This window comes from Melanotaenia boesemani, chromosome 8 (assembly GCF_017639745.1).
Source record: "Melanotaenia boesemani isolate fMelBoe1 chromosome 8, fMelBoe1.pri, whole genome shotgun sequence".
Lineage (NCBI taxonomy): Eukaryota > Metazoa > Chordata > Actinopteri > Atheriniformes > Melanotaeniidae > Melanotaenia > Melanotaenia boesemani.
The window spans coordinates 18881579-18907691 of NC_055689.1; the positions used below are offsets into that span (position 1 = coordinate 18881579).

At 38.5% G+C, this 26113-nt stretch overlaps 2 protein-coding genes across 5 annotated transcripts; one reads left to right on the plus strand and one right to left on the minus strand.

Annotated features, from left to right (window-relative positions):
- Positions 1 to 1900: 1900 nt before the first annotated feature.
- Positions 1901 to 12494, minus strand: ss18 (SS18 subunit of BAF chromatin remodeling complex). 4 transcript variants are annotated; one of them, XM_041992628.1, is made up of 11 exons: positions 12322 to 12492; positions 11771 to 11847; positions 11597 to 11681; positions 10587 to 10743; positions 9255 to 9485; positions 8936 to 9106; positions 8498 to 8575; positions 7234 to 7356; positions 5290 to 5420; positions 4802 to 4865; positions 1901 to 3498 (listed from the first exon to the last, which is right to left on the minus strand). In XM_041992628.1, exons 1-10 carry the CDS (start codon positions 12385 to 12387, stop codon positions 4848 to 4850), a joined length of 1137 nt encoding a protein of 378 aa, XP_041848562.1. In that variant the 5' UTR covers positions 12388 to 12492; the 3' UTR covers positions 1901 to 3498; positions 4802 to 4847. The 4 variants fall into 4 exon arrangements, with proteins under 4 accessions (XP_041848562.1, XP_041848561.1, XP_041848564.1 ...); XM_041992627.1 differs by lacking the exon at positions 4802 to 4865; XM_041992630.1 differs by lacking the exons at positions 4802 to 4865; positions 12322 to 12492 and adding an exon at positions 12050 to 12284.
- Positions 12495 to 13069: 575 nt separating this feature from the next.
- psma8 (proteasome 20S subunit alpha 8) lies at positions 13070 to 16342 on the plus strand. The gene is made up of 7 exons (XM_041993328.1): positions 13070 to 13276; positions 14161 to 14287; positions 14454 to 14578; positions 14735 to 14857; positions 15016 to 15135; positions 15682 to 15744; positions 15827 to 16342. Exons 1-7 carry the CDS (start codon positions 13175 to 13177, stop codon positions 15920 to 15922), a joined length of 756 nt encoding a protein of 251 aa, XP_041849262.1. The 5' UTR covers positions 13070 to 13174; the 3' UTR covers positions 15923 to 16342.
- The last annotated feature ends 9771 nt before the right edge of the window (positions 16343 to 26113 follow it).

Below are 26113 nucleotides of genomic sequence, written 5' to 3' on the forward strand. Positions count from 1 at the left end.
CAATTATTGCAGCACACTGTAGAGGTAAATCAAAACTCATGCCATGAACTATGGAATCTAAGGCACGCACACACACGCTGCATGAGCAAAGCAAGACAACATTTATATCAACATTGATATAATATTAGAAAACACATTCTCCTGGTAACTTAGAGGTCTTATATGGATTACCTAGAGAAATGGAATAAGCTGGAGGCTGTTGGCTGCCATAACCTCGAAACATAAATTGACATACAGAAGATCTAAGAGTGAGTGAGGCAGACAGCACTAACTCGAGATTTTGCCATTATGGATTTGTGTTGTTGCAAGCGGAAATTTCAAATTGCAGATGAGGATGAAGATACAGCCCATATTGGTTGAGGTACAGTGGTCAGCATGTTCTCCAACAACTTCTACTCATGACCAAAAAGATGCTTCTCTGCAGGGTTAAATGAATGCCTTTGTCTTATCCTCCACAGCAGTCTTTAGGAAGCATGGTGGTTTGGTGGTTGGAGGGTATCTCAGCAGTGCACAGCCCCATTTCACCCTGGAGCGGTGCAAAGCTCCTGCCCAATAAAACAGGCTGCATCCCCAGGGCCCCTCCCTCAAGCCTCCAGTCAGCGCTTGTTTTTGCACCATTTATTTAGTGTGACACATCTCCAATTAAACTGTGGAGGCTGCTGCATTCCCCCCCATAACAACCTCTTATACCTCCCCATAGACTTTCTGTCACACTGAGAGTGTGGGTATGAAAGAGTGAAAAGGAGAGTTAGTCGGAGAGAGAGCGAGAGAGAGAGAGAGAGAGAGAGAGAGAGAGAGAGAGAGATCACATCTTGCCTGCCAGCTATGATCACAATGTCATTTTCTCCTCAGTGGTTAGGTGCCTCCCCTGAAAGGTGCCCTGAATTATAATTATCAAAATATTGAACAAGATAATCATCCTCTTTAATGATGCTGCCTATTCACCGTTTGCCTTACCATCACAGAACATGAATGGTTAAAAGGTTTCCTGAAAGCTTTCAGGAAATATATCTATATAGATTCCAACAGGAGTTTGCCTCTATTTGCACATCAATTTAAATTTAAGGGAGGTAAGAGTCTCCTTGCCACATCTTCATCCTCCCACAACGGCCCCAGACACAGTCACAGGAGGAGTGACTTTGTCCGACCCCAATACCGTCTGCGAAAGCGCAGCTGAGGGCAGCAGCTGCCAGGGAGGACTGGTGGGGGAGCGCCCAAAACGCCAGCTCTGCCAAGCATAGGGGCCAGGGGGAGCCCCAGTAGCAGCTGGGAAGGGTGGGGCAGCCAGCTGTGGAGCAGCAGGGCGGTGTGGGGTGACTAGCCAATGCCACTAAATCTGAGCAGGGATTCAGAAAACTGTACACATGCACATATAAAATGTAAACATATAAACACACAGAAAAAGTTACCACTTGATTCTTTTTAACTGCACCCCAGCGTTTATATGCACACACTCAACACCTGCACCAAGGCAACCCAAGCATTATCTGGCCCTTTTAACACCAAACACCAGTCTCCCATCACGTGTTTCGGCCACACATCTGGTGTACCATCTGTATAGCCCCCACTCTATGTGACAGGTAGTTCCTCTACCTCTCTGGGGGGGTGGCAGAGGGGGGAAAAAAAGAGGGACACAAGATAATTTTGGGTTTAAATGTGCTCTGGACCTCTCTGTATGCATCTGGACAAAGCAGACATGCTGCTGAGCAGGGCAGGGTCATTATCAGTTGGAGACCTACCACCAGAAAGCCAATGAAGACAAAACAATTATATCATACTGTCACATCATGACAGCACCGATTGCTTGCATCCTGTTTCTAAGACAAATACTCTTAACACTTTAGCATCAGCAACATCTTAGTAAAAAGATCACTTGGTATAAATTGCACACAAAAATATATTAAAGATTCTCCCAATTTATTATAATGTACAGTTTACATTGCCATAACACAAATGTGACCACCACTTGAATGGGGTGCAGAATGAAAAATATTAAAACAGCCATATAAACAATAGCAGAGGACAATGAACTCCTCTTCTTTATGATGCTGTACATATGGGATCAATAAAATATGCACCATAATACAGATATCAAGCCAGTGATAAAAAACAAAACTGCACAACCAGTCTTTACTGTAAAGGAATCCATTTCAGAACATTATTTTCACATCTTATGTTACATATTTGACAGTAACAATCTTTATTCACACACACACACAAAACACTATTTGAATGACATCAACTTAGACATTTATTCAGGGAGAGATGGGATTCCAGCATTGTCAACTAACCAACTAACAGTGTTGACTAACAAAACAAAGTACTGGTCAGAACTATTATACCGAGCTGGATCTTTCTCATTCACCAGTTTGCAGTCCATGGACAAGATGGAGGTGCTTCTTGTAGAAAAAGGTCCCCAGAGGGCATTACCTCACAACCTGCAGTGGCATCTGCTACATATTACCCCTTTGAGTGCATTTTTAAAATAAATGCCTATAGCCATTATTCTGTCAGGTACTGTGGGGGAAAATCAAAACTAAACTCATTGGGGGAAAGAAAAAAAAAAAGGAAAAAAAAATCTAAATTAGAATTTTTCCACTTTTGCTTCCAAATCAAAATTTACAATTTCTGTGCCTTTTCAAGTAAGAAACATATTCTAGTTTTAGACATGTTCTTCAAGGAATTTCTGTTCATGTGAATTTTAATTGTTTCCATTAAATCAACAAAGTCCATGTAAATGACATAGGAGGTCTAATTTAATCAAAACACAATTCAACAAAGAAAATGTGCTGGATAGGATTCATTGTCATCAAAGAGCATAAAAAAAATAATAAAAAAAATACACTGACACATACACTTTTGAAATAAACAACACAGCTTTAGTACTAGTTTTCAATGTCTTATACAAAGTTAGCTTGATCTAAAAAGCATAAAATATATTTTTACATCACATACATCAAGACATGTACCATGGCCTAGCTGGAAGTTCACCTGGTGCATTGGAATCATTTCACCTCTACGTTCCCTCATAATTCCCCACTGCTGGCATTATTGCTTCTTATGGTCAGGGAACTGAAGGATAGAGAAACAATGCACCATAGGAGATTAAAACTGTACATCTGAGTCACTTTTTATCCAAAATTTTGTCAGCCCATTTCACAATCTGCAATGCTAAAGGATAAGGCAGTTCCATTTTTAAGGCATTGCTGCTTTGAGACATAATGGAGCAGAGGGTGAGTCATGGACTTTGACATTATCTTGTCAATGTGCATGATAAACAGGAACACGTTTTAGAGACAAGGAAAGAAGCCCAAAATGGGGGGGGGGATATCTTGTATTCTTGAGTGTTGTATGTTTGTGTCCAAAGAAATCTGAGCTGAAACCATAATTTAGGCCTGCTTAGCAGTTGACCAGAGGTCAAAGCTCAGACAGTGCTCAGAGCAGAACTGTGAAGGTTGCTGTGACCATCTCTCACTGCTGGTAATTTCCATACTGGCCCTGTGGAGTGACATATGACAAACTCACATTACTGACCTTCTCAACAACACAAAGTAACAGCTTATACTAAAAAAAATCGTAAACATCCAGTTTAAACAAATTCATACAGAAGACCATGATTTCTGCCTGCATCGGCCATTATTGACCAGCAGGTGGCAGCATGGCCTTACAACTTGTGAACTAAATTCCAACACAAAACCCCAGGTTTTGTCAGCAGCAGTGCTGAGGATGTTACTCCTTAATAAATAGTGGACATTAGCTTTAAATCAGACAAATTCAATGCAAGAATGGATGTGTTTGATGCATACCTAAACAGGGGTCAAATGTGTGTTTGGTGTATGGGGAAAGTGCATTAAAAACTATTTGGAAACAGTTATTTGACAGTTAGATGGATGTAAAAAAATCTATTAAAAAATTAGGGGTGTAACAGTACAAACACATATGGCTTGGTTTGAAACTTTGTTCTGAAATAATTTAGTATATTAGCAAAACAAAAAGTGGAATAATCAAGCGCAAAACTGCAGAATTATTAAAGTGTAACAGGTAAAGCTCTGTAATACTGAGTACTGTTGGTGCGTGGAACAAACAGTTTAATTTTAGTATGAAAAAAATATTCCTCTCCAGTAAATTCAACATGTTTAAAAATAAATTAACCATTAAAGCCAGCAGATCAATCTCAGCTGTACAATCAGCAAAACAACAAGCTTTTTCTCTGTCAACAGTGAAGACTACATTGTGATGTTTGAAGAAACTTTATTAGAATTTTCACTCGATAAAACACAAAAGAAAGGTTGTCCTGTACAGTGTGTGCAGAGGCAGATTAACTTGCAGTTTAAATGTAAAATGCTGCATGTTTAACAGGCTTTAAAGCATGCAACAGCTGATGGATAACAAGTAGTCCAGGTAGAGCATCAGCTCAAGAAGTTTTCCAAGGGAGCAAGTATGTAAACAAAAACAGTGTGTGTTCATGGGGTTGTACTGAACTTATCAAAACTTAAGATTAAAACAAATGTTTGGGACCATCTCATGTACTGCTACACCCCTATCAAATAGATTAATCATGTGTACAAACAAGGGGAGAAAAAAAAAAGTAAAATAAGGAGATTAAGGACAGTTTTTGGCTGTATTTGGACAGTTAGACCCCTGGTTAACAGAAACATAAAAGTAAAAAAAAAAAAAAAAAAAAAAAAAAAAAAAAAAAAAAAAAGAGACTGAAATAGATAAAGAGGAGAGACAGAAGAAACATAAGGCTAGGTGGGCAAGTGTCTAGGCTGGACTCTGAGGTCCTTACAGCAACCATTACCTTTGCTTCTTACAGAGCTAGTCTGGGGGGTCAAATCCCCGCTTCTTTATTTCCTCATGTGCCCCTGAATATTCAAAAATAAAGATATCAAAGTGTAGCTGTGGTCCAACATAAAACCACAGGAAATACAGGGCAGAAAATGGATCTTCTGTTAAACACTGGAACAGTCAGCATCAAGTTTAAGAAAGAAAGCTCTTTAACGCACTCGTACTTCACCACATTAGCCAGAACATATGAACAAGATTTTAATTAACAAGCGAAAATACTCTAATACATACATTTTTGGGAAGAACAGATAAACCAAATATGCTCATAGTATTAATATCACAGTACCTGTTTATGTTTGACTCATAATCTTATCAACATTGATCTCTATTGTCACTATGCAAAATATACAACTTAGTATGGCAACAAACTTTACAAGAGAATGACTAAGTCTGAAGTATAGACACATTTCTGGTATTGTCCAGCGTTGTGACTATACTCACCTGGTCATAACCGTAAGGGCGCTGCTGTTGGCCCTGTGGGGGTCCAGGTTGAGGAGGACGATAGCCCCCATACTGCTGTCCCTGCCCCTGTGGATAGTTGGGATACTGTCCTGGGGCACTTTGGGAGGGACCTACAAAAATTGAGAATCAAGTCGTAAATTGTTTATGTTCAACCACTTTAAATGAACCTACAAGTCTTTCAAAAACAACACCAAGCCCAAATACTAGTGCTCTTTGGGTGGAGCTCAAACTGGTCCCCTCATTTTTTATTCTATTTGTCAAAGTTTTTAGACAACTTAGACTAAAGCAGGCATGCCGGAGCCTTACTTAAGGATAAACTTGATAAAATATGTATGTGAAATGGACACTATTAAAGTTTAACTTTATGGAAATGGAAGAATCAAGGTTTACACTAAGTCAGCCAGAGTGACAGCATCCCAAGTTCTGTTCATTTCATCTGTTTTGTACTTTTTATTCTGAACACTGTTACTTTAGGGCCACAAGTGGATTAAAAAGAATAAATGCTGATGGATGACTAAAAGAGGATCATGGATGTGTCAGACCTATTTGGCTAGGCTGCCTCCTCAGCGCCTGAGTCAGAAATGAATGAGAACAAGTGAATCGGGTAGTGGTTCCCTAATGGAAGGAAACATAAAGGAGACTCGGGTGGTCTTCATTACAGGAGTGAGCTTCATTAAAAAAAAAAATAAATAAATAAATAAAAGAATTAAAAACACAATCTCTTCACAATCTCCCTATACGCTGCAGCTATTTTTGCAACTGCTGTGAAGGACCGAGCGAAGCCCGACCGGGGTTGAAGTCAAATGAGGCCCACGCAGCATCGTTAGGTGCTCATAATGCCTTGTGCTGTTGTGCATAACCTTGTGGGGGCCTGAGAGAGCAGGCATGTGTGTGCGCCAGATGGATCTCACCTCACAGCCTCTGCTTCTCCTCTCGCTCATTACTAACATGAGCTCTGGCGCAGATAGAGGGTGAGTGACAGAAAGTTCCGGTGAAAAATGGGATGTGGAAAAATGCTTACAGAGATTCAAGAGCTAAACTTGGGCTGCAAACATTTTTAGATTTTCTTCAATGCATTTAAACACATTGTTATTAATGTTAATATGTATGAACAGCTGCTGTAAGTGCTTGGGTCAACCCATAGAGCAACGGTGCAGACAAGTTTGGGTTAAATTTACCAGAACACATTGTGGGTTTTAAGTGTCAGAAAGTCAAGTTATTAATATCTCATAAATATCACATTAATTTGACTCTTTACTTGCAACCACCAACTCCTCTCCTCTGTTTGACTCTCAAACACACACGTACTTCATATAGGCTGCAGGTCTCTGAACTGAATTATAGAGTAGTTTAAGACTACTGCTTAAATACAAAAAGACAAGTGTTGTAGGGAGAGAGGGAAGATAATTGGATAGGATAACATTGACAAATTAGAGGTGTCACAGTTTTAGCAAAGGTGTACCGCAACAAGCCCTGATCGCTGATTAACACATTTCTTGCAAGATGGGTGAAGAGGATGTTAAAAAACTCTGAGCCAGCAACCACTAATAAGAATTTCTGGCATTTTAGAAACACTGCCAAATTCCTGTGTGTGGCAGCCAGCGCAACTCACCTTCTGCGTTTGAAGCACTAGAAGGAATACTAATGTCATATCAGTCACGACTACTGACTTGATGTTTCCTCCACAAAACTCAAATCTTCTAACAATTCACTAAGATAGTAGTGCTTTAATTCTTCACTACTGATGATGTGAAGATGTGCTCTAAGCAGTTGCAATAACCTATTTTACTCAGGAGAAATTACAATTCCACAGCAAAGAAAAGTAGACAAAGAGGGCTGATGGTGCCTCCTACAGGTCAAACACATGTTTCTTTTACACGGAAAAGAAAAGAAAAGAAAAGAAAAGAAAAGAAGGAATCTCACCATAACCCTGTTGCTGTGGTGGATAGCCCTGCTGACCTGGGTACTGTTGTTGTGGAGGGTAGCCCTGTTGCTGTGGTGGGCCTTGCTGGTATGCTTCTTGTTGTTGGCCATACTGGGCATTACCTTCAAGAAAGAACAACAAGCATTTAAAAACATGTTGACCACCAACAGTAATGAATACAGATAGAACAACAATTCTTCATACGCTATTAAAATAAACATTTCAAGTATAAGAGCAGCTACTGTATACACAATATAGGCGTTAGAATATTGGATTGTTTTACTTTAGTATCACGTAATGTGTATATAAATACTAAGATTTGAACTTAAGTGGATATTATGAATTTATCTGTCCCTTATAAATGGTAAGATTAAGGTTTTAAAAAGATCTCAATATTCCTGATTTTACTTGTAATTTAATTTTTTGCCCATTTCTGTTCAGAAAGACATATGCAGAGGGCAGATTGTTAACAGCCCTGCTTAATTTTTCCCCCCTTTCAAAATGCCTTCATTTTCTTTATTTCAAAAAGTGCAAAAACATCCGTTTAAAATGTCCTATGAAAACATGTTAGTCAGCAGAAGAAAAAAAAACCCATAAAAATTAATGTTAACTGCACAAAGACGAAGAAGGAGTTATGTACTTTAAGTCTCTTATCTCTGGATGGGCTCGCTAGTTTAAATGATACCAACATCAAACACACCAACAAAGAGAAATCATAAGTGTATCAACATGATTCGAGCAGATGTGTCATATTTAAAAAAAAAAAAAAAAACAGCTGGTGGTTTCTCGGTTGCTCATGCTGAATGTTTTCTGCATGTTAGTGGATAAAGACATAATTAGAAATACTAAAAGAATATGAAAACACTAACTGGCCACACTTAGTTTTGCCATGTAGTTAAAGGCATGAAGTATTACTTGACTTCTTTACAACTTTCATACAGCTGTCACAGTTAAAACTCATTTGGGACTCTTGTCCCTGTGTTTTTGGATTTGAATCTGGTTATAGAAGCATGCTGAAGCTGGGTAGCTTCTGAAGTAGCAGCACCATATGCTATAGGGTGTATTTCTGGCATGTGGATGTGCATTCTTGAGAATTCACCTCACTTTTCCTTGTTAAAGCCTAAATTCATTTTTATTTCCCCAGAAAATAATGAAGAAACTGAAATTTTGGATTTGCCACAGTCTCTTTACATCATTTGTGTTTTAACACAACTCCTGGGTTCTTTTTCCCATCATCTCCGAGTGACTGGAGAGTTCTCCTACCTTCTGAGGCTCCCTGTCCTGCGTGACTGTACTGGTCCCCATAGTAGTCTTCCTGCCCTGGGTACTGCTGAGGGGGTCCTACATACACATACACACAACATACACACAAGTAGATACAAGGTGTTGTTGGATTGGTTGTGTAAGAGGAAGATCTTGTGTAAGACAAGATAGTTCTTGTTAGCTTTCTCTCTTTCACTTGACTAATCTTATAGAGTCTTATAGAGTCTGGAGGCTTTAGGTTACATCTACCGTAGAGGAAATTGATTAAATTGGAGGCTTTAGGTTACATCTTTACTCATCAAGTTGTTTGAACTACTGTAGAGGAAATACATTAAATTGAGAGGAACAGAAGTAAGAAATGCAGGTGGGAGGGCTACAGAAAAGAAAGACCAACATTCATAAGTTGAACATGTGAGAGACACAATCTGAGGGGTATACCTTGCTGTGGGGGTCTGTAGGGGGGCATTGGCCTCTGTCCCATGACATGATTCCCTTGGTTGACCTGGCCCATCATGCCCATTGGGTTAGGCTGTCCTTGGTAGTGCTGTCCTCCACCACCAGGAGGCATGTTATACTGTTGTGATGGAGGCTGCTGATGCATCATTGGGCCTGTAGTACACAGATATTGAGCTAACTATCAAACTGCGCTCGATAGATAAGCCACAGTAATAGCATGTGGCTTATCAGATACACTTGTACAAGAGATAAGGAACTGGAAATCAATGCAATCACAGTGAAACTAGCAGATGTGTTTTACCTTGATTAGGTTGCATGTTCATGTTTGGTCGAGGCCCATAGTTTCCCATGGGTTGGCCCTGGGTCATATTCATTTGGCTCTGAACTGGCATGCCCTGGGAAGAAGGGACTGTGTGATTGTAACCACCCATGGAGCCATGGCTGCTGGGGGGCATATTCATAGAGCCACTGGGCATGTTTGGGGGCTGGTTGGGGCCTGGACCGGGACCTTGCATGGGCATGTGATTAGGACCTGGAAAAGATACAGTGAGGTGAAGAAGAAGAACAATCATTACCATTTTTGGAAATATACAATAGCAAAAGCAAACTTTCAATATGTCTTTCATGCAATGATTTATGGAAAGTTCTGCTCTTTAATAAAGTAAACTGACACAATTTTCAATTGAGCTTCACTCACTAATTATTGAAATTAATAGTTGCAAATTTAGCATAGTATTTATCTACTATCTGCTTCATAACGTTTCCAAAGAAAGTATATCACATTTCAGTGCTGTAAACAGACCGGCCATATTATATCTTGATGTGGTCAAACTTAATAATTTTAAGCGTGTGAACTGAGCACTCTGATCACACATACGACAGGATCAATCTTTATTTGTAAAAACAACATACCGGACAAAAAAAAAAAAAAAAAAAAAAAAAAGTATAGGACCAAATGCACATCTGCATTTCTCAACTGATTTACAAACACAGACATGGAAAGCATGAATTTAATTTTTTTTTGGCACAAGAGTTGCCAGGTACCTTCTTTACCGTCCTAGAAGACGTAGCTATGCTCTAGTCAATATTCAGATTGTTGTTCTTCTTAGGTTAGAATATATATTCACAGGGATGACAATGCAACAAAAATCTTTACTTATGAGTATACACCAAACAGAGGGACTGACTTTAATCAAATTCCTTTTTTTTTTCAGTCAAACTTTGTGTGATGTTGAGGTCTGTTGGTTTTGAAAACATTTCATTTGACCCCAATGGACAATTTGTAAAATCTGTTATAAATTTGAAGGACAGCAATTTTTTAAATAAAATAAAAAACAGTGCTTTTCCTACACATCATACATATCAAAGAAAGAAAGAAAGAAAGAAAGAGATGTACAATGAAAATCTAACTATGATGCTTCATGAGAATAAAATGTATTAGCACAATAAAACAAAGTCCAAGTTCAACACCACCATATCAGCTAAATAAGTGACATCATCCTTCAGCAGAACGACCTCCCTCACAGTTCTGTGGTGTTGCTAGGCAACTCAAGTGAGACAGAAACTGAATGGAGGAGAAAGAGAAAAGGGTAGAAAGAGGGGAGGACGCTGAGGTAGGAAAAGGGTGACTTACCAGGCATCTGTCCATTCATCTGGTTCTGCATGTGGGGGGCTGGAGGGCCACCACTGACCATACCCTCAGAGGGCATGTTGTGACCATGAGGAGGCTGAGGAGGGGCTCCACTCTGGGTCATGCCACCAGGGCCCATGGGCATGCTTTGAGTGGGTGGCTGGAGGCACAAAGCACAGACACAAAAATACACATCAGTTGTCTAGAAACCCATCTGTGCCTTAACCACCTAAAAGTAAGGGGATTAAAAACAAACAACCAAAACAACATTGATAAAAGTAATTTTATCAGTCAAATGACTGGTTATGACAATACCTCATATAAACAAATCTAACAAATACAAACAATAATAATAAAAATAAAAAGCAAACACTATAAGACATACCTAAATTAGTTCACTGAACATCTATCTACTTTAGGACTTTAATAAGACTAACATGCACGATGTTAAAAAAAAAAAGAAGAAAAAATAATCCAGATTGTATTTTAAAAAACGCAAGATATATGGATTTCTTTAGTCACTCGTGCGGGTCAAGATAGAGGAATGGTGGATTCTACTATTATCATACTTTAAAAAGTTTCTATGAGGACCATATAAGGTGACTATTTTCACACTGAGCAAAACTCCTTATTACAAGCACATAATGTTCAAATTTTCACAAACAGTGAAGTTCTTTTATAATTCCAATAAAAAAATAAATAAATAAAAACATTATTCTAAATGTCTGATGGTACAACCTGATGGAAATTAAATAATGATCTAATTATCTAATACTGTAAAGAAGACAAAAAATCTTTGTTGCACCCTTTTTTAAATTGTATTAATTAACCCCCTACCTATCTACACCTGCTCAACTAAATAAATAAACAAAAAATAAGCAAACCGATCAGGTAGCTTGATTATGGGAGAGGCTTCCTAATGAGAGGTGAACTCAACATTATCTCATAGGCATCCAACAAGTCACAGTATTTTGTAGAATTCATTCACTCAAACACAATCAGCAAATACTCACAGCAGGTAGGAGAGATTGCATGTTCTGATTTGAGTCTGCTATCGTGGCAAGGTAGACTAAATTTCTGTGCAGCATCTGTTGATACCTGGGTGAATTGAGAGTTATTAATATTTCAAATAATAATAACAACAATACTTACTGGCATGTGCTAAGTAGGTACTTAAAATTGCTTACTGTGAACACTCTGCTGTTTTTCCTTTACTCTGGAAGTCCATTATACACTGGATGAGCTGGTTATTTTCATCAAGTAACTGCAAAAGTAAACGCTGATATTTATATTGCGTTCCTTTACTTCTAATAAGACAAACACAACATTGAAGGATCGTGTCATGCGATACTTTGATTCGGTTAGTTTGTGCTTTTTGATGGTTAATCTGTTGTAATTTGAAAACAAAGGGTGAGTCTTCTTTTAATGTGAGCGTGCGTTTCAAGCTAACAAAAGACGCGTCTTACTAGCTAGCCGTCCTCTGCTAACAAAACCACAGGCCTCCATTCATCTAAAACACAATTACACGTTAGTCCAATAAATCGACCTATGATGCGTCGTATACACATGGCGTCCTGATTCCAGGGACATTCATATTCACCGCGCTTTGACCCTCCAACATTGTTCCCGATCTGCCCACAGTTGGACTTGGATGGGCACTGCAACACTGACAATCTCAACGGCTAGCAACGTTTGATACCAGACTCCATAATGCGACGCGGAAAAAAAAATGAATTACCTTTTGTATTCCAGCGGGTGTTATGTCGCCCTTACGCTGCCTGTGAGGTGCAAACGCCACCGACATGGTGATATTATGATTAATGAAAGTGAACTAAAACATAAAAGTCAAAGGTAGCTAACACACAAGACAAATCGGTAGAACTCAGACCACAGTTCTGAATACGATGCAATTTCGTAATACAGGGGTCCTTGTTGGGGGGGTCAGCAGCACATTTAAACACGCTGTTGTTGGTCATTGTTTGTTTAGATTTTGAAATGATAGCCTATGTTTATATTACGTTAAAATAAATTATCAAATTTATGATAACGGGTCCATATAGTTGACAGAAACTATATTTTTTCCTTTATATGAATCACAGTTCTACCTATTTTTCACATAGTGGAACAGTCCACAGTGAGACTAAAAGGCCACGGATATGGACTACAAAAGGAAAAAGGAAACAGCTGGAGCTTGTTAATATATATATATATATATATATATATATATATATATATATATATATATATATATATATATATATGTATGTATTAACAAATATACATATATAAAATGCATACACATTTTTCTAGTGGACTGATATATTGTTCTGATACGGCAAAATATAGAAACAACACTACAGTAATAGTAATAATAAAATCTGTTTCGGTTCCTATGTATGTAAGTCAAATGATGGTATTTTGTTTTAATCACAACTGCCCTACAACGTCACCTCGTTTTGGTATAGTCGAAGTTCATAGGTAATGCGCATGCGCTGTTTTCAACCCACAGAGTGAGAGGCTTGTTGCTAACTAGCTGAATCATTTGGCAGAGGTTCCTCCTTTTTTTGTGATTGTAATTGTCTTGCAGTGCAATGGCGGCAAGATATGATAGGGCTATTACTGTATTTTCTCCTGATGGACATCTTTTTCAAGTGGAATATGCACAAGAAGCTGTAAAGAAAGGCTCCACAGCGGTAAGTCGTTAAATGGAACTAATGCTAAAGCTAATCAGGCCACTGTCTGTTAGCCAACACATTAGCGGCTAACAAAAACTACTTTTTAGATGTTGGTGTAGTTTAACATCTCCGTGACGCACAATAAACTGCTTTGCGATGTTGTTAGATTTTAAATATGTCAGTACTTAACATTGGTCTGCAAACTTGAAGTTAATAAAAATTTTCAAAGCGCCTCTAGTTAGCATTTTGTCGCTGTGTCACTCTCAGTACTTTCGGTTTTGATCCGAGATCACACGGTAGACCCTCAGTAAATGACCCATCGTAAAGAGACAAACCATTTGCTCAAATTTTGCTCCCTGCAAAAAAAAGCCGATTTTTTTTTTTTTTAAGTATTTTTCGTTTTCTCCCTACGTATAAAATAACTGGAGTGAATTGCCTCGTGTTGCTGACCTGTGTATGTAACCACCGTTTTCTGTCTATAGGATATATATATATATATATATATATATATATATATATATACACAATATATACAAATATTTAAAGCTTATGACTGATAAGTTATCAGTTGTCACGTTACATATTTTATAAAGTTAGGAATAAAATGGCGTTTAATGACATTCACTTCAATTATTCAAGAAGTGGGGTCATATCTTTATTATCATTCTTTAGCACCTGGTTGTAAGTACCTTAAGTTTTTTTTTGCAAACACTAACTTGAAACTACCTTTAGACTATGTATGAATTCACCTTGATAGTTATAGGTCACTTGGATATGGATAACGTAATAGTGTAATTTAGTGGTTTGAACATGAAGTACAGAAGTGAAAAATCTTGTTGCTAAAATTTAAAGTTAAATTGGGTCGATTTATTTGTTCTTTTTATCCCCCCCACTCTATTCAGGTGGGAATCAGAGGTAAAGATATTGTTGTCCTTGGTGTGGAGAAGAAATCTGTTGCAAAGTTGCAGGAGGAAAGGACTGTCCGCAAGATATGTGCACTGGATGAGCATGTCTGCATGGCATTTGCAGGTATCCACACTTTCACTTTTTTAAACATCTAAATAGTATATTTCTTTTTAAACTAATAATGGCTCTACCTGGTATCTTATGTATCAATACTTGTCACTTCAATTAACTGTCCTTTTTAATCCAGATTCTTTCCATAGTCCTTTAACTTTGTTTAAATCCTTTAAAGGTCTGACAGCAGATGCCCGTATTGTGATAAACAGAGCTCGGGTTGAGTGCCAGAGCCACAGGCTAACCGTTGAAGATCCAGTCACAGTGGAATACATCACACGTTACATAGCAACGCTGAAACAGGTATGGAACCACTATACCACTGATTTATTGTTCACCCTTTATTTATTTTAAGCCATCTATCGTACCATTCAAGTGGCAAAATCTTTTAGTGCTTTTCAAGCTGGTTATGATTTTAGTAATGATGCAAGCAAATCCACACATTTGTCATATTTGCAGCGCTACACTCAAAGCAATGGGCGTAGGCCATTTGGAATCTCAGCGTTAATTGTTGGGTTTGACTACGATGGAACCCCCAGGCTGTACCAGACAGACCCATCAGGGACCTATCATGCCTGGAAAGTCAGTAACTTCCTATGTTTATTTTTCTTCTATTTATTTTTTATTAATTCATTTATTTTGTTTTTGTGTATATCACATAATTGTGGTGTCGTTTAGCAAATATGTTGTCAGCCTAAAAAAAGTTGATTGAATTTTGTGTTCTTGGTTGAAAATATCAGGCAAATGCAATTGGCCGTAGTGCAAAAACCGTGAGAGAGTTCTTGGAGAAAAATTACACAGATGAAGCCATTGCTGGTGACAACGAGGCAATCAAGTTGGCCATCAAAGCTTTGCTTGAGGTAAGGTGACATGTCTTTGCATCAACATATATTACACTTTGGACTCTTTCTCATCAGGTAGATACACCAACACTGAATGAAAACACATTTTTCATTGACATAAAAAACCTCCCTTTTTTTTTTTTTTTTTTTTTTTTTTTTAAATGCTTGAGATGTGAAGCGTAATACTTAGTAGGAAGGATATTAACGTCTAACTAAAGCCCTGTTTCCACCAACGGGTTCGGGTTCATGATATGTCTCTATCCAGCTGATACACTGCCTATCGGGTAAGGCTATGGTTGGCTGTGGAAACTCAACAGAGATCAGGATTCACCACACCAAACGGTCCCATATGCACCTATAGCCATTGGTGGACACAAGGCTCTGTTTATATTTCCCACAATGCAAATAAAAAATTATCCTGACCTTTTTTAGAGAACACAGATGCACCATTAAACCATTTTATCACAATGTTTCATATGAAATTTTTTGTAATTTTTACGTTCTGTGATATGTTTTTAATGACAGTGGCTGATTGTAGTTAACTTTCTTATTTTTGGGTCACAGGTTGTCCAGTCAGGAGGAAAAAATATTGAACTTGCTGTTATCAGACGGAATCAGCCACTCAAGGTATGCTATAAAGGAAATGTATCTTTTCTGTTTGATATTAGCTTTAGTACAATCTTATAATTGTGTGTTTTTCTCTTTACAGATTTTGGAGTCCAAGGAAATTGAGACTCTGGTGGCTGAGATAGAGAAGGAAAAAGAAGAAGAGGCAGAGAAGAAGAAGCAGAAAAAATCCACTTGAAGCAGTTGACAAGATATCTTTATTGCACTTGAATGACAATAGCATAGGTTCAGAATATTAGTTTCATGGTTTATTTCACTGTAAAGAGCCAATTCCTAACTTGAAAGTTACTGATGTTGCTAAAATGTTTTTACACATTTGAAGTCATCGTCCACCAGCTGCAAAGAATAGTAAGTTCTTATACATGAAATTGTTGTGTTGGCTAAGTTTGAACATACCTGCTAATAGAGGTGTGTCCAAACATTACCCCAGTTTCTCAAGTTAGGAGTTGGATCTTTTGCTACACTCACAGGATTTATTTTTTTTAATTCTTTACCAGATGGCTCAAACGTTGATGACTCTCAATGGCAGAAATAAAATGTTTATGACATTCAGAACCATAATGAAACTAAATAATCAATAAAAGTGGACTTGTTTGTATGTTTTACTTGCCATTTTTTTAAAAAAAAATTGCTATTACACCAAATGGCTCTAGAAGATAGAATCATTGTATACAGCTGAGTAAGATTATCATTAGGCCTCTGCTAACACTGACCTATTTTGTCAAAATGAGTTCAGAGAGACTGAAAAACTACAGAATACCCCCACTCTGTATAGATTATCCTACTGCAAAGGAAGTGCTGTGGTAAATATACATATACAAATGCAGTTAAAAAAACCACTAGCAGAAGTAAATTATGCAGCTATAAAGTGCAATGTTTTCATCTATCAGCATTCTGTCATAGGCCTAAAAATAGTGGCTTGATTGCTTTATAAAGTGCTCACCTTTCCCTCAGTCATTTAAAACAAATTAGTGGCGAACTAAAGAAGTGTCTAATGGTTGCCCAATGAGACACCGTCTTTCTTCTTTTTTTTCTTGCCTCTGCTTTTTTATTTCACCCTAAATTCGCTTATCAAGCAACCACTGCTCTGAATTCTCAACGACACAATTATGGCCGGCGGTGTGGTAGGGCTGCTTAATGGGATCCTGGCCTCAGACCCCAGTGGGAACTTTCAGTGACTTTAATCTGGAGCCCTTTGAAAAGTTGTGCTGTGCTGTGCTGAATGGCCCCAGGGGTTCCCTCTGACTCCTACCAAAGACATAATGGTGAATGCTAAAGTCCTTCATTTAGAGTCATCTTCCCTGAGCCAGGATTTCCTGAGTATGCGCCTTGACTAGAGTGATTGCACTTTGTTTTGTTTGTGAGTTGTTAGAAGTTGGTGTTTGGGCTGATGTTAGACAATCAATGAAACCTCTGGTAAATTGGTTTTGCATAACTCAATTTTTGCCAATTCATTCACACTACTTGCATCTTACTAATTTGCTTCATGTTAGAATTTAATATTATTCCATCATTACTATTAGGTTGTTGCTTTAATTGTGGTCAAAAAGGTTGACGAAACAAGCTGTAGGTATTTGAATAGTTTATTCTAGGTAGTCAGTCCTCTTGCTACAGAGGCTATCTGATCTATCTTGTCAGTAAAGCAAGAACAGCTTATTTTTTACTGCTAAGACCCTAGTCTTTTGAACTGCTTGAAGGAAGAGTTTTCTTTTTCTTTCTTTCTCTGTCTTGCTTTTTTTTTTTTTTTTTGCTGGCGTTGTTGCCCACAATCAGCACAACTGCGCCTCAGGACAAAGTCCATCTCTCCCATTGCTGGCTGCTGCTCATCATTAATGCAGAAAATAATGGCTTCACCAGAGGTCATTGAGGGAGGAACAAGGCCTGAGGATATGTACTCTCCGAGCAAGAATGCACACTGCTGCAGGCTGTCGACAGTGGACCCTTTGTATGAACACACACACACCTTATGAGCCAATGGCACACACATAGAAAAACACTGTTTTAATGTGAGCACACAACTGATTAAAAAAGCAATCCTCACATCAGCTTATCTCTTGATCTATCATGCACATGCACTTTAGGCAAAGTGAGTTCTCATGTTGTAGTCACTGATAAAAACTGGAATCACCTCCACATGTTTTGATCTAATTAGAGTATTTTGTTGCATCTAACATCAATATTTTAATCATCTTCCAGTGCTAACACAATCCTCTTGCCGATTTTTAAGTCACAGGCAGATTTCACTTTGAGGATCTACATTTTTGTCATTAAAATGTGCTGCCCTGTGGCTATATTTCAAAGTCTTTCTCTTTTGGTATATCTAAAATGCTTGAGTGCAAAATGTCTTCAGATCCAAATAAGGTAGGTGCTTCAAGGGTGAAAGCACACATTCTTGCATCCCTGGGGAACTATGGTTACATTATCCCTCTTTTTAAGGCTCACTTTTTCTGCCAAATGACTCAACGTGTTATCACCTTGTAAACCAGCAGAGCGCAGTGTTGCATAAATACAGCTTCCATTATATCACTTACAATTTCTCTCACTTCTCGTCCTACAGATTGACAGTATGACTCCTCTCACTAACAGCTAGCAGAATCTACTGGCCACTGACATGTTTTTGTCTCTGTACTTCAACTCACGGCCACAAAGGCGTTGTGAACAATTGAATCCATCGAGGGAGAGTTGTTTTGCTTGAAATTGTCAGATGAAAAAGCAACATTGCTTGTGTCCTCAAGCGATGACCAAGCTGTCAAAGTGTGTTGGGTCATAAAAGGCTACGCTCTCAACACTGTCCCTTTTCTGCTTGTCACATGTCGACGGTTACACACATACATACATACACTATCTGTGTATTGTGGACTGGCCATCCTCCACTAATACCCTTTGGGGTCTCTGTATCAGTATGGAGTTTGAGTATATTGGTGTACAGGCTTACATATCCATAAGTGATCTAAATATGTTTTCTTTTAATGTTCTCTTTTAACTTCTAGCTTGAGGGGTGTATTTTGAATATCACTCTATTATCTCATATCACACATCTTATCTCCTCTGTCCTTAAATCTCTTACTCTCCCCCATCTCACTCTCTTGCACACATGCACAGCACACATTGATTTTCAACTGTTTTCCTCTTGAACACACCCTCCACTTTTATCCCAAAGAGTAAAATACAGCTGAGTAACAGATACTAACAGCATCTTCTGTTGTCATTACCTTTGTGTCCCCTGAAAGGTGCTGGAATACTAACAGTTTGCATGAAGAGACTAAAGGCATGGTTTAGAGTTACCCCTTAAGAGTCACCTGTCAGTGGTTTTGTCTACCAGAAGAATACCCAGAGTGCATCCTTCTGTAATTGAAAGTAGATACCACTGGCCTAGACAAGGAGAACAGGAGATATGAGGAAAGATTGAGCAAAATGAAAAGGAAAGGCAAAAAAAAAGCAGACATCTAAAATAAACAATTCCTAGAATGCTGCAGGCCAAAAGCAAATGGCCCTAAGGCGTCATGGCCTCTCTGGGCCGTGGCAGAAGCCAGTCACACACATCACATAGCATTACTCTGGATGGGGTTACAGGAAAATGTCAGCCGACGCATAAGGAGGAACCATCGGCCCATAGGATAATTTGATTGCCTGAGGGAGGTGCAATCTTGCATTCCCACGATTCCTCTCTTTCCACCCACACCCTGTTTTCATTGTATTTTTGAATCCATTTTTCTTTCTCAGTTATTTAATGTTCTCAATTCTGTTGTTTGCACTACTATATATATATATATATTGCAGACTGATGCCACAGCACTTGTTCTGTGAAGCATCTTCTTCTATCCTCATGGGAATTTTGTGGGCTATTGGTTCAACGTGTGGCCCCTGATGTCTTGATTTGCAGCCTGATCTTTACTTGTTGGGTTACATGTTGTACGACTGGTCATGGAAGAAATCACATCCCTTCCAGTGTTGTTCTCGTGGCAGATACAGTCAAGGCAGAGAGATTAATGAAGAAAGCTGAAATGAATCATTGCTTATAGAAATTGAATGTTTATGGTTTAAAAAATTGACTGTGGAAATGTTCTACCTTGTTTGTATAGTTCTTTAAGCATCCAGTTGTTGTGTGTGTTAGTGCATAAACATGCAGCTGCGTTTGTGCGCGTGCATTAGATAAAGACAGAGAGAAGGATGGAGAGAGGAAAAGAAAGAGACAGCAAGAGAGTTCAGCACAGATATCTGAGTGCGTCTGACAGAGAGGACAGCCCTGCAGGCAGGTCCCAGCCCTTCAGCACCGAAAATGACACATGACTGCTTTGACTTTTGTCATCCCCTGTCTCTCTACGCCCCCAAACCCAAGCCTCCAACAAACACTGAGGCGAGCATAGATACACACACTCAAAGACACACAGTCACACACTGTATACTGCTTAGATTACATTATCTTTATCCCGAGGACATGAGCCCTCCTTGTTGGATGACATTTGGGCTTGTGCAGCAGTAAGGTTACCTTTCTTTGCCCCTGAGTTAAAGATGCCTGTCTGCACCATGCATTTGAAATGAAGGACAGGAAAAAAATTAGATGAGAAAGATTTCCAAAAGCACTTTGATCAGAGGCATCAACAGTCACGCACAAACTTGTTAAGCAGTATGTAAATTTGGGCTGATACTGAATAAAGTTGCCAGAATGGCATGAATCCATTGTGCTGCGATGATCAAAATAAAAGAGGGCTTCGTATGCTGGAGGGCAAGAAAGTCACAGACATGAAGGTTTTTTTCCTTCCTCTTTTTTTCTACAAAGGGGCTGATGTGATGCAGAGAGGAGAGAAGAAGGGGAGGGAAATGAAAGATAGGGGGAAGCCTGGAAGGATCTCAATCTAAATTAGCCGGGTAGAAGGAAGACTGTGCTGAGTGAGACATATAATTAAAACCAAAGTGATGAAAACATCAGCACTCATTCAGTCATTCGCTAGATGAATTTCTGAAATTTGCTGCTGGGATGATATGAAGATGATTCAAAGCTAAAAGGTAAGTCTCACGTATTGTAAATGCACACCAGTATCCCATTTATGCTTTACTGGGTTTTATCTCACCATTTCTCATCATCTACCTCCTCTCTTCCTGTTTCTTTATCCTACTGTTGTTCCCTTTCTCTCTACAACTGACACCCAGAGATGAATAGATGCTGTCACAGGGACTCTTGTAGCCTGTCAGTTTTTAAACAAACAGTTAGCAAAAGGATCACTTTCACAAGAAACCTCCCAGTCTGAGATGAGGTTATCAGCTTCAGGTTGTGTCCTGCCTGTATGGGAACACCAACCCTGTGAGTAAAGAAAGGAATACGACCTCACACAGGGACAGTTTCATGCCTCATTGTAGCTCACTCCATTGAATCCTTACATTCATTAGACTGTTTTAGTGGCTGGTTGTTGCAGGAGTCTGCTTTTCCTCTTAATATTAAACCTTCACAATGATAAACATAAACTTTAACTATAAATTAAAGAGTGGCTAAACTATAAAAAAGTTACTTATTTTATCTAAAAATGTGTGAGACGAATAAAAGGAAAGATGTGTTATTTAACAACTCATGAATAAATAATTATTGATAATTCTTAATGTTTTTCAATTGCACTACGAAATACTGAGTACTTACTAAGTAGTGTTTTGGTTTACTTAATCAATACTTAACCGTCCTATACTACCTTAGGTAGTGCATCATCACACGTAATTCACGGAATTATCATATTTTCAAGATATCTCGGTAATGTTTTCTTTTCCCCATATTTTCAAAGATGTTTTAAATCAATTTTGGTATATTTAAGGATAAAATTAAATATTTTTTTCCATATTTTTTTCTGATATGTGGCTTTAACAAAAAGTTAAATTTTAAAAATATCCATTAAGATTTTTTTTAATAGTTTATCTTTCTTTATAAAAATGTATTTTTAGATTTTTTTTCCCCAATTTTTTCGTATTTCTTACAATATTTTTAAATCAGATTTTTCCTTGGGATGAAGTCAACATTTTCCCAATACTTTCCAGATATTCTTTATGTGTGAGTGTGTGTTTGTGTGTTCATTCGTAGGGAGTGTCTTTTTTCTTTCCTTGAAATTGTACTTTTTTTTTTAAACGATTTATTTTTTATTTTTTTTAAGTTTCACCAATTAATTTATCAATACATACCAATATTTTTGATGTATTCAATATGTTTTTTTTTTTTTTCTTTTCTTCTTTTTTTTTTTGCAATACAATTTGGTACGAAGTAAAATGTTCATATTCTTCAGGTTATCCCTATTCTTGCTCATATTTTAGCCAAACTATTGTGATTCTTCACAGATGATACATTCACTTCAGTCTGATGTAACCATGAAGCAAGAATGTTATTGGTGAGAATCTTGTAAGTAAGGTTATTGAAGAGTTTTTCTTTTAATTGTAAATCCTTTTACTGTAAAGTTTAGCTCCAAAAGTTCTACTTGTTTTGGCCGGCTGTCTCTTTAAACAAATATCCCTGGCAACCAGAGAGGAAAAATTCCAACTGAGAGGCTTTTCTCTCCCTCCAGTGTAGTGTACCTCCAGTAAATAAGTCCTCCTAACAACAAATGTCCCTGCACTAAAACAGTCCCTCAAAAAACAAGCCTGACTTTTGAAAGAAAAAAAAGGGAAGAAGAAGAAAACCAGCCCCCTCAGGTGTGTTCACTCTCTTCCCTCCTCTCTGCACCTGCACCGAGTCTCTCAATACCACTGTGTGTCTCTCCACACAATGGAGACATAGCCTGTGGCAGCTCTCTCCAGCTGAGAGCCACCTCTCTCCAGAGGACAGGAGAGGAAAACTGCCAGCACTAACAACTGATCCTGGCAGATAAAGGAGCAGATAGGCTTGGAGAAAGTGCCTTGGACAACACTTGCCATGCCCTGGTCATCAGTGCTGCTTCCCTTAGCTTTGTGATACTAGCAGCTCACTTGCACAAATTACTGCTAATATGTCGAGCAGATAAGTGACCAATCTTTTGAAATTGTGCAATTTTTACATCACCAAATATGTGTATTTATAATATTTCAACAGCCTCATTGTACTCAAATCTAAAGCACAAAAGCACCTGTTGATTCAAATTGTCACCCAAAGTGTTTCCCTTACCATCAGTTGTGTCTAGTCTATGAACCCTGGACCTGTGAAGGCCTTTGTTATTGTACTGTAAAGTAGTAGTGGCAGCCCAGATGACCCAGCACCAGATCAGTGCAATACTCACACTCCTGAGGGTAGCTGACTGGAACAGTAGTTAGGCGAGACCACAGCTGGGGAAGCCCTGGGCCAAAGGGTTGACCTGATGTGATTAAGTGTACATCCAGCTGCACGGAAAGATACTACCCTGAAATAGTGTTGCATGCAAAGATTTGTAAAACTCTTCCTCTCCTAAGTTCACTTACTTATCCAGTCTGGTGTGTGTCTATTAAAGCCAAACTTATGGTGTTTGTCCTAAGAAAGACCTTGATAGGAATGGGGTCTGAGTGATAGTGCTTATTTTATTCTCTTCTATGGTGCTGCAGGCTATGGCTGTATTAATGCAATGGCAGGGATCTTTGAAGTTGTGACTTTATGAGACAAAAGCTAATTTCCTTCCCTTTGTTCATTATCGAGAGAGACTTCCAGCCAGGCGGAAAAGCACGCTGTGCTAATTATTCCATTCATGAGTTGTCTCTAAAGTATGTAATGGATTTCACTGGGCTTTTTACAGGTACGAAAGGTGATTTGGTACACATTTCTGTCAACATGCTGCTTTTCAGTGATTATACAATCTGAATTTATTTCATCCACACTAGATAAAGATGAACAAATGTTCTTATGCAGCTCTTGCTGTATGCAGAATTAAACGACTTTGAACATAATACTGCAACTTTAGTTTTCCTGGTTGCAAGTAATTTATAAGTGAACCCAAAGTCAGGACTGATGCACAGCAAGACTTTCTCAGATGCTTTAACAAATCTATCCTCTGCAGACTTGTAAGGCCAAAAACCACTTTGCAACTCATTAAGATCTGAACCCAATTTCACAAATGAATTTCAGAGTTTGCGGGGCCAAGTTAGGCATGTGACATAATGGGATTTCCATCTTCCCCTAAAACATAACTTGGCAGAGCATGAAGGAAAATGCAACATTTTGACATTCCCCTCTTTGCCGGGTGCAACGATGCCGCCCACAACACCTGAGCGCTCCCAATCAGCGAAATGCATGTGTCCTGTCATGGATGAAAGATGCGTAGCCTGTGACACGGAGTCAGATCAGACGACAGGGAAAAAATAAAAAGTGTAGCTGTGATACAAGTTTAGCCATATACCTCCTCCTCTGCTGTCTGACACCCCTCCTCTTCCTCCTCCTCTCTCTCTGCTGCTTTGTTTGTGCTCATTTCATTCCGTGTGCAGCCTCCTGGCAAGCAGGTCAAGGTTTACCCTCGCACCACACACCATTTCCCTCGCACGCTGCCCGGGGGAGGAACACAAGAGGCCTGAGGCAAGGACAAGCCCAAACAGCTCACACAACATTGCCGCCATCACCACCTCTAACCATACAGATTGGAGGACAGAAATACTGAGCTGAGAATCACCAAGTTGCATTTTTACCTCCTTTTTTTTCTTGTCTTTCTCTAGTTATTGCTTTTATTCTTTATTTCTCTCTTGCCTTTTATCTCATTGTACATTATTGATTTCCGTCAGTAGTAAGTTATATGTCCATTAACCGACAGATTTAATAGAGCGACAATAGAAAGCTACTCATTTGTTCCCCCATAGTGTTAGTGTTCATTTTGAGAGTCTGATACTAACCCTGGCTAGAAGCTAGTGCTGGATTTTTAGCTGTAAATGGAAAACGCCTGTGGGCTTTTCATTTTCTGGGCCCAGACGTTCCCTTCATGGTGTCGGAGCCCTTGTGTTCACAGAGTTCATGTTTTGCTGCAGGGCTTTTTTTTTATTTTGTTTTATCTCATAGCTTAGACTAGCAGGGCTTCAACTCCCAGAGGACTCCTGCGTAGCAACAGCAGAGATCAACAAAGTAAGTTTGTTTATGTTGGCTGTGTCCGCATGTTGTCGACTTATACATTTCTCAGTCTCCATTTCCTGCCTCTCCTTGCCCCAGGGGAAAGGAGCCCTCTAATTGGATCTTGTTCTAATTGAGCCTAATACTGGAGCTAACCAGAGTTGGGCCCTGTGGCTAATGAAGAGCTGAATCAAACTAAGCACTAAAACTTTGCCTGTGCATGTGTGCGTACATTGTATGCCTGTATTTTTTTCCCTTCCAAAGTCCATCATGAATACACCATTACTCAGTTATGTTAAAATACATATATTTATTATTCTAATCCTACCATACTGAACAACACATCTGTAACACAGGAACACTTAGTATACTGTGCATATAAAAGCAGCAATAGTCTGCAAGGTAAAGTTTTCTTTTTTTTTTTTTATTTTAATGTTAATGGCGTTATTCACTTATGAATGGCATGTAATTTACTCACATAGTCACATTCACTTTTAGCAACACCATCCTGCATAAAACTAGGTTCATGCTTTGCTAAATCAATGCAGAATTTAGGGCACAGCTTTATGTGGTTTAAGCAGCTGTGATTTTTTTTAAACCGATGTGATTTCTTTGTGTAAGGTTAAGTTAATAATCACTGGGCAACTTTTATTTCAACTAAAATGAGTGAAAAACTACGATTTTGAGAAAGATGGTGTATACCACTTTTAAACCAGCTAACAGGTAAAACTGCACCTGAAATGGCTGTCAATAAGGTCTAAATTGCCTTAGATCCACAGATGTACTCACTTTTATTTTCAACTGCTTTTATGTAAAAGTCTGATGTGTCTGTTCAGGTGAGCGAGCCTTTGTTCATGTGATGTCCTCCTATTCTCATAACCAGGATGTCCAAAACTGCTACGTTAACTATGTTAAAGCATTTGGTGTCTCTTAAATACATACATGGTGTTCTTTGGTGTTGTTTCTTGATATATACATGAATAATAAATAGTAACAGCAAATGCTGTTGTCATTCATAAATATCTGAACAAACAACAAGGCCCTTATAAAGCAGCCTGAAGCAGGATCAACATAATTTCCTGGTTAGTTTAGGCAGATTTAAGACTGTGGTCATCTTTATTGTGCAGTACAATATAATATTAATCAACTGTGTTGGATATAAAGATTAACATACAAGTTTCAAGTGTGACGTTCTGTGTTGCTTTTTTGCATCAGGAGTCCTGACAAACTGCAAGACTAAGATGAGGCTAATGTAGCTCAACTCTGCACATTTAGACACACATTTTTTTTTACAGATTTACACATTGCCACACAGTTTTCATAGATCAGAAGTGAAGACAGAAGAGGGATTGATTTTGTAAG

What these genes read in the sequence shown, in the direction of transcription:
- ss18 (XM_041992627.1), bottom strand. Translation starts at nt 12,387, where the DNA reads ATGTCGGTGGCGTTTGCACCTCACAGGCAGCGTAAGGGCGACATAACA. An exon ending in CACCCGCTGGAATACAAAAG is followed by an intron (nt 11,848 to 12,321) that starts GTAATTCATTTT and finishes TTACTTTTGCAG; the next exon opens with TTACTTGATGAAAATAACCA. An exon ending in GAACATGCAACCTAATCAAG is followed by an intron (nt 9,107 to 9,254) that starts GTAAAACACATC and finishes TGTGTACTACAG; the next exon opens with GCCCAATGATGCATCAGCAG.
- psma8 (XM_041993328.1), top strand. Translation starts at nt 13,175, where the DNA reads ATGGCGGCAAGATATGATAGGGCTATTACTGTATTTTCTCCTGATGGA. An exon ending in CCATCAAAGCTTTGCTTGAG is followed by an intron (nt 15,136 to 15,681) that starts GTAAGGTGACAT and finishes TTTGGGTCACAG; the next exon opens with GTTGTCCAGTCAGGAGGAAA. An exon ending in GACGGAATCAGCCACTCAAG is followed by an intron (nt 15,745 to 15,826) that starts GTATGCTATAAA and finishes TTCTCTTTACAG; the next exon opens with ATTTTGGAGTCCAAGGAAAT.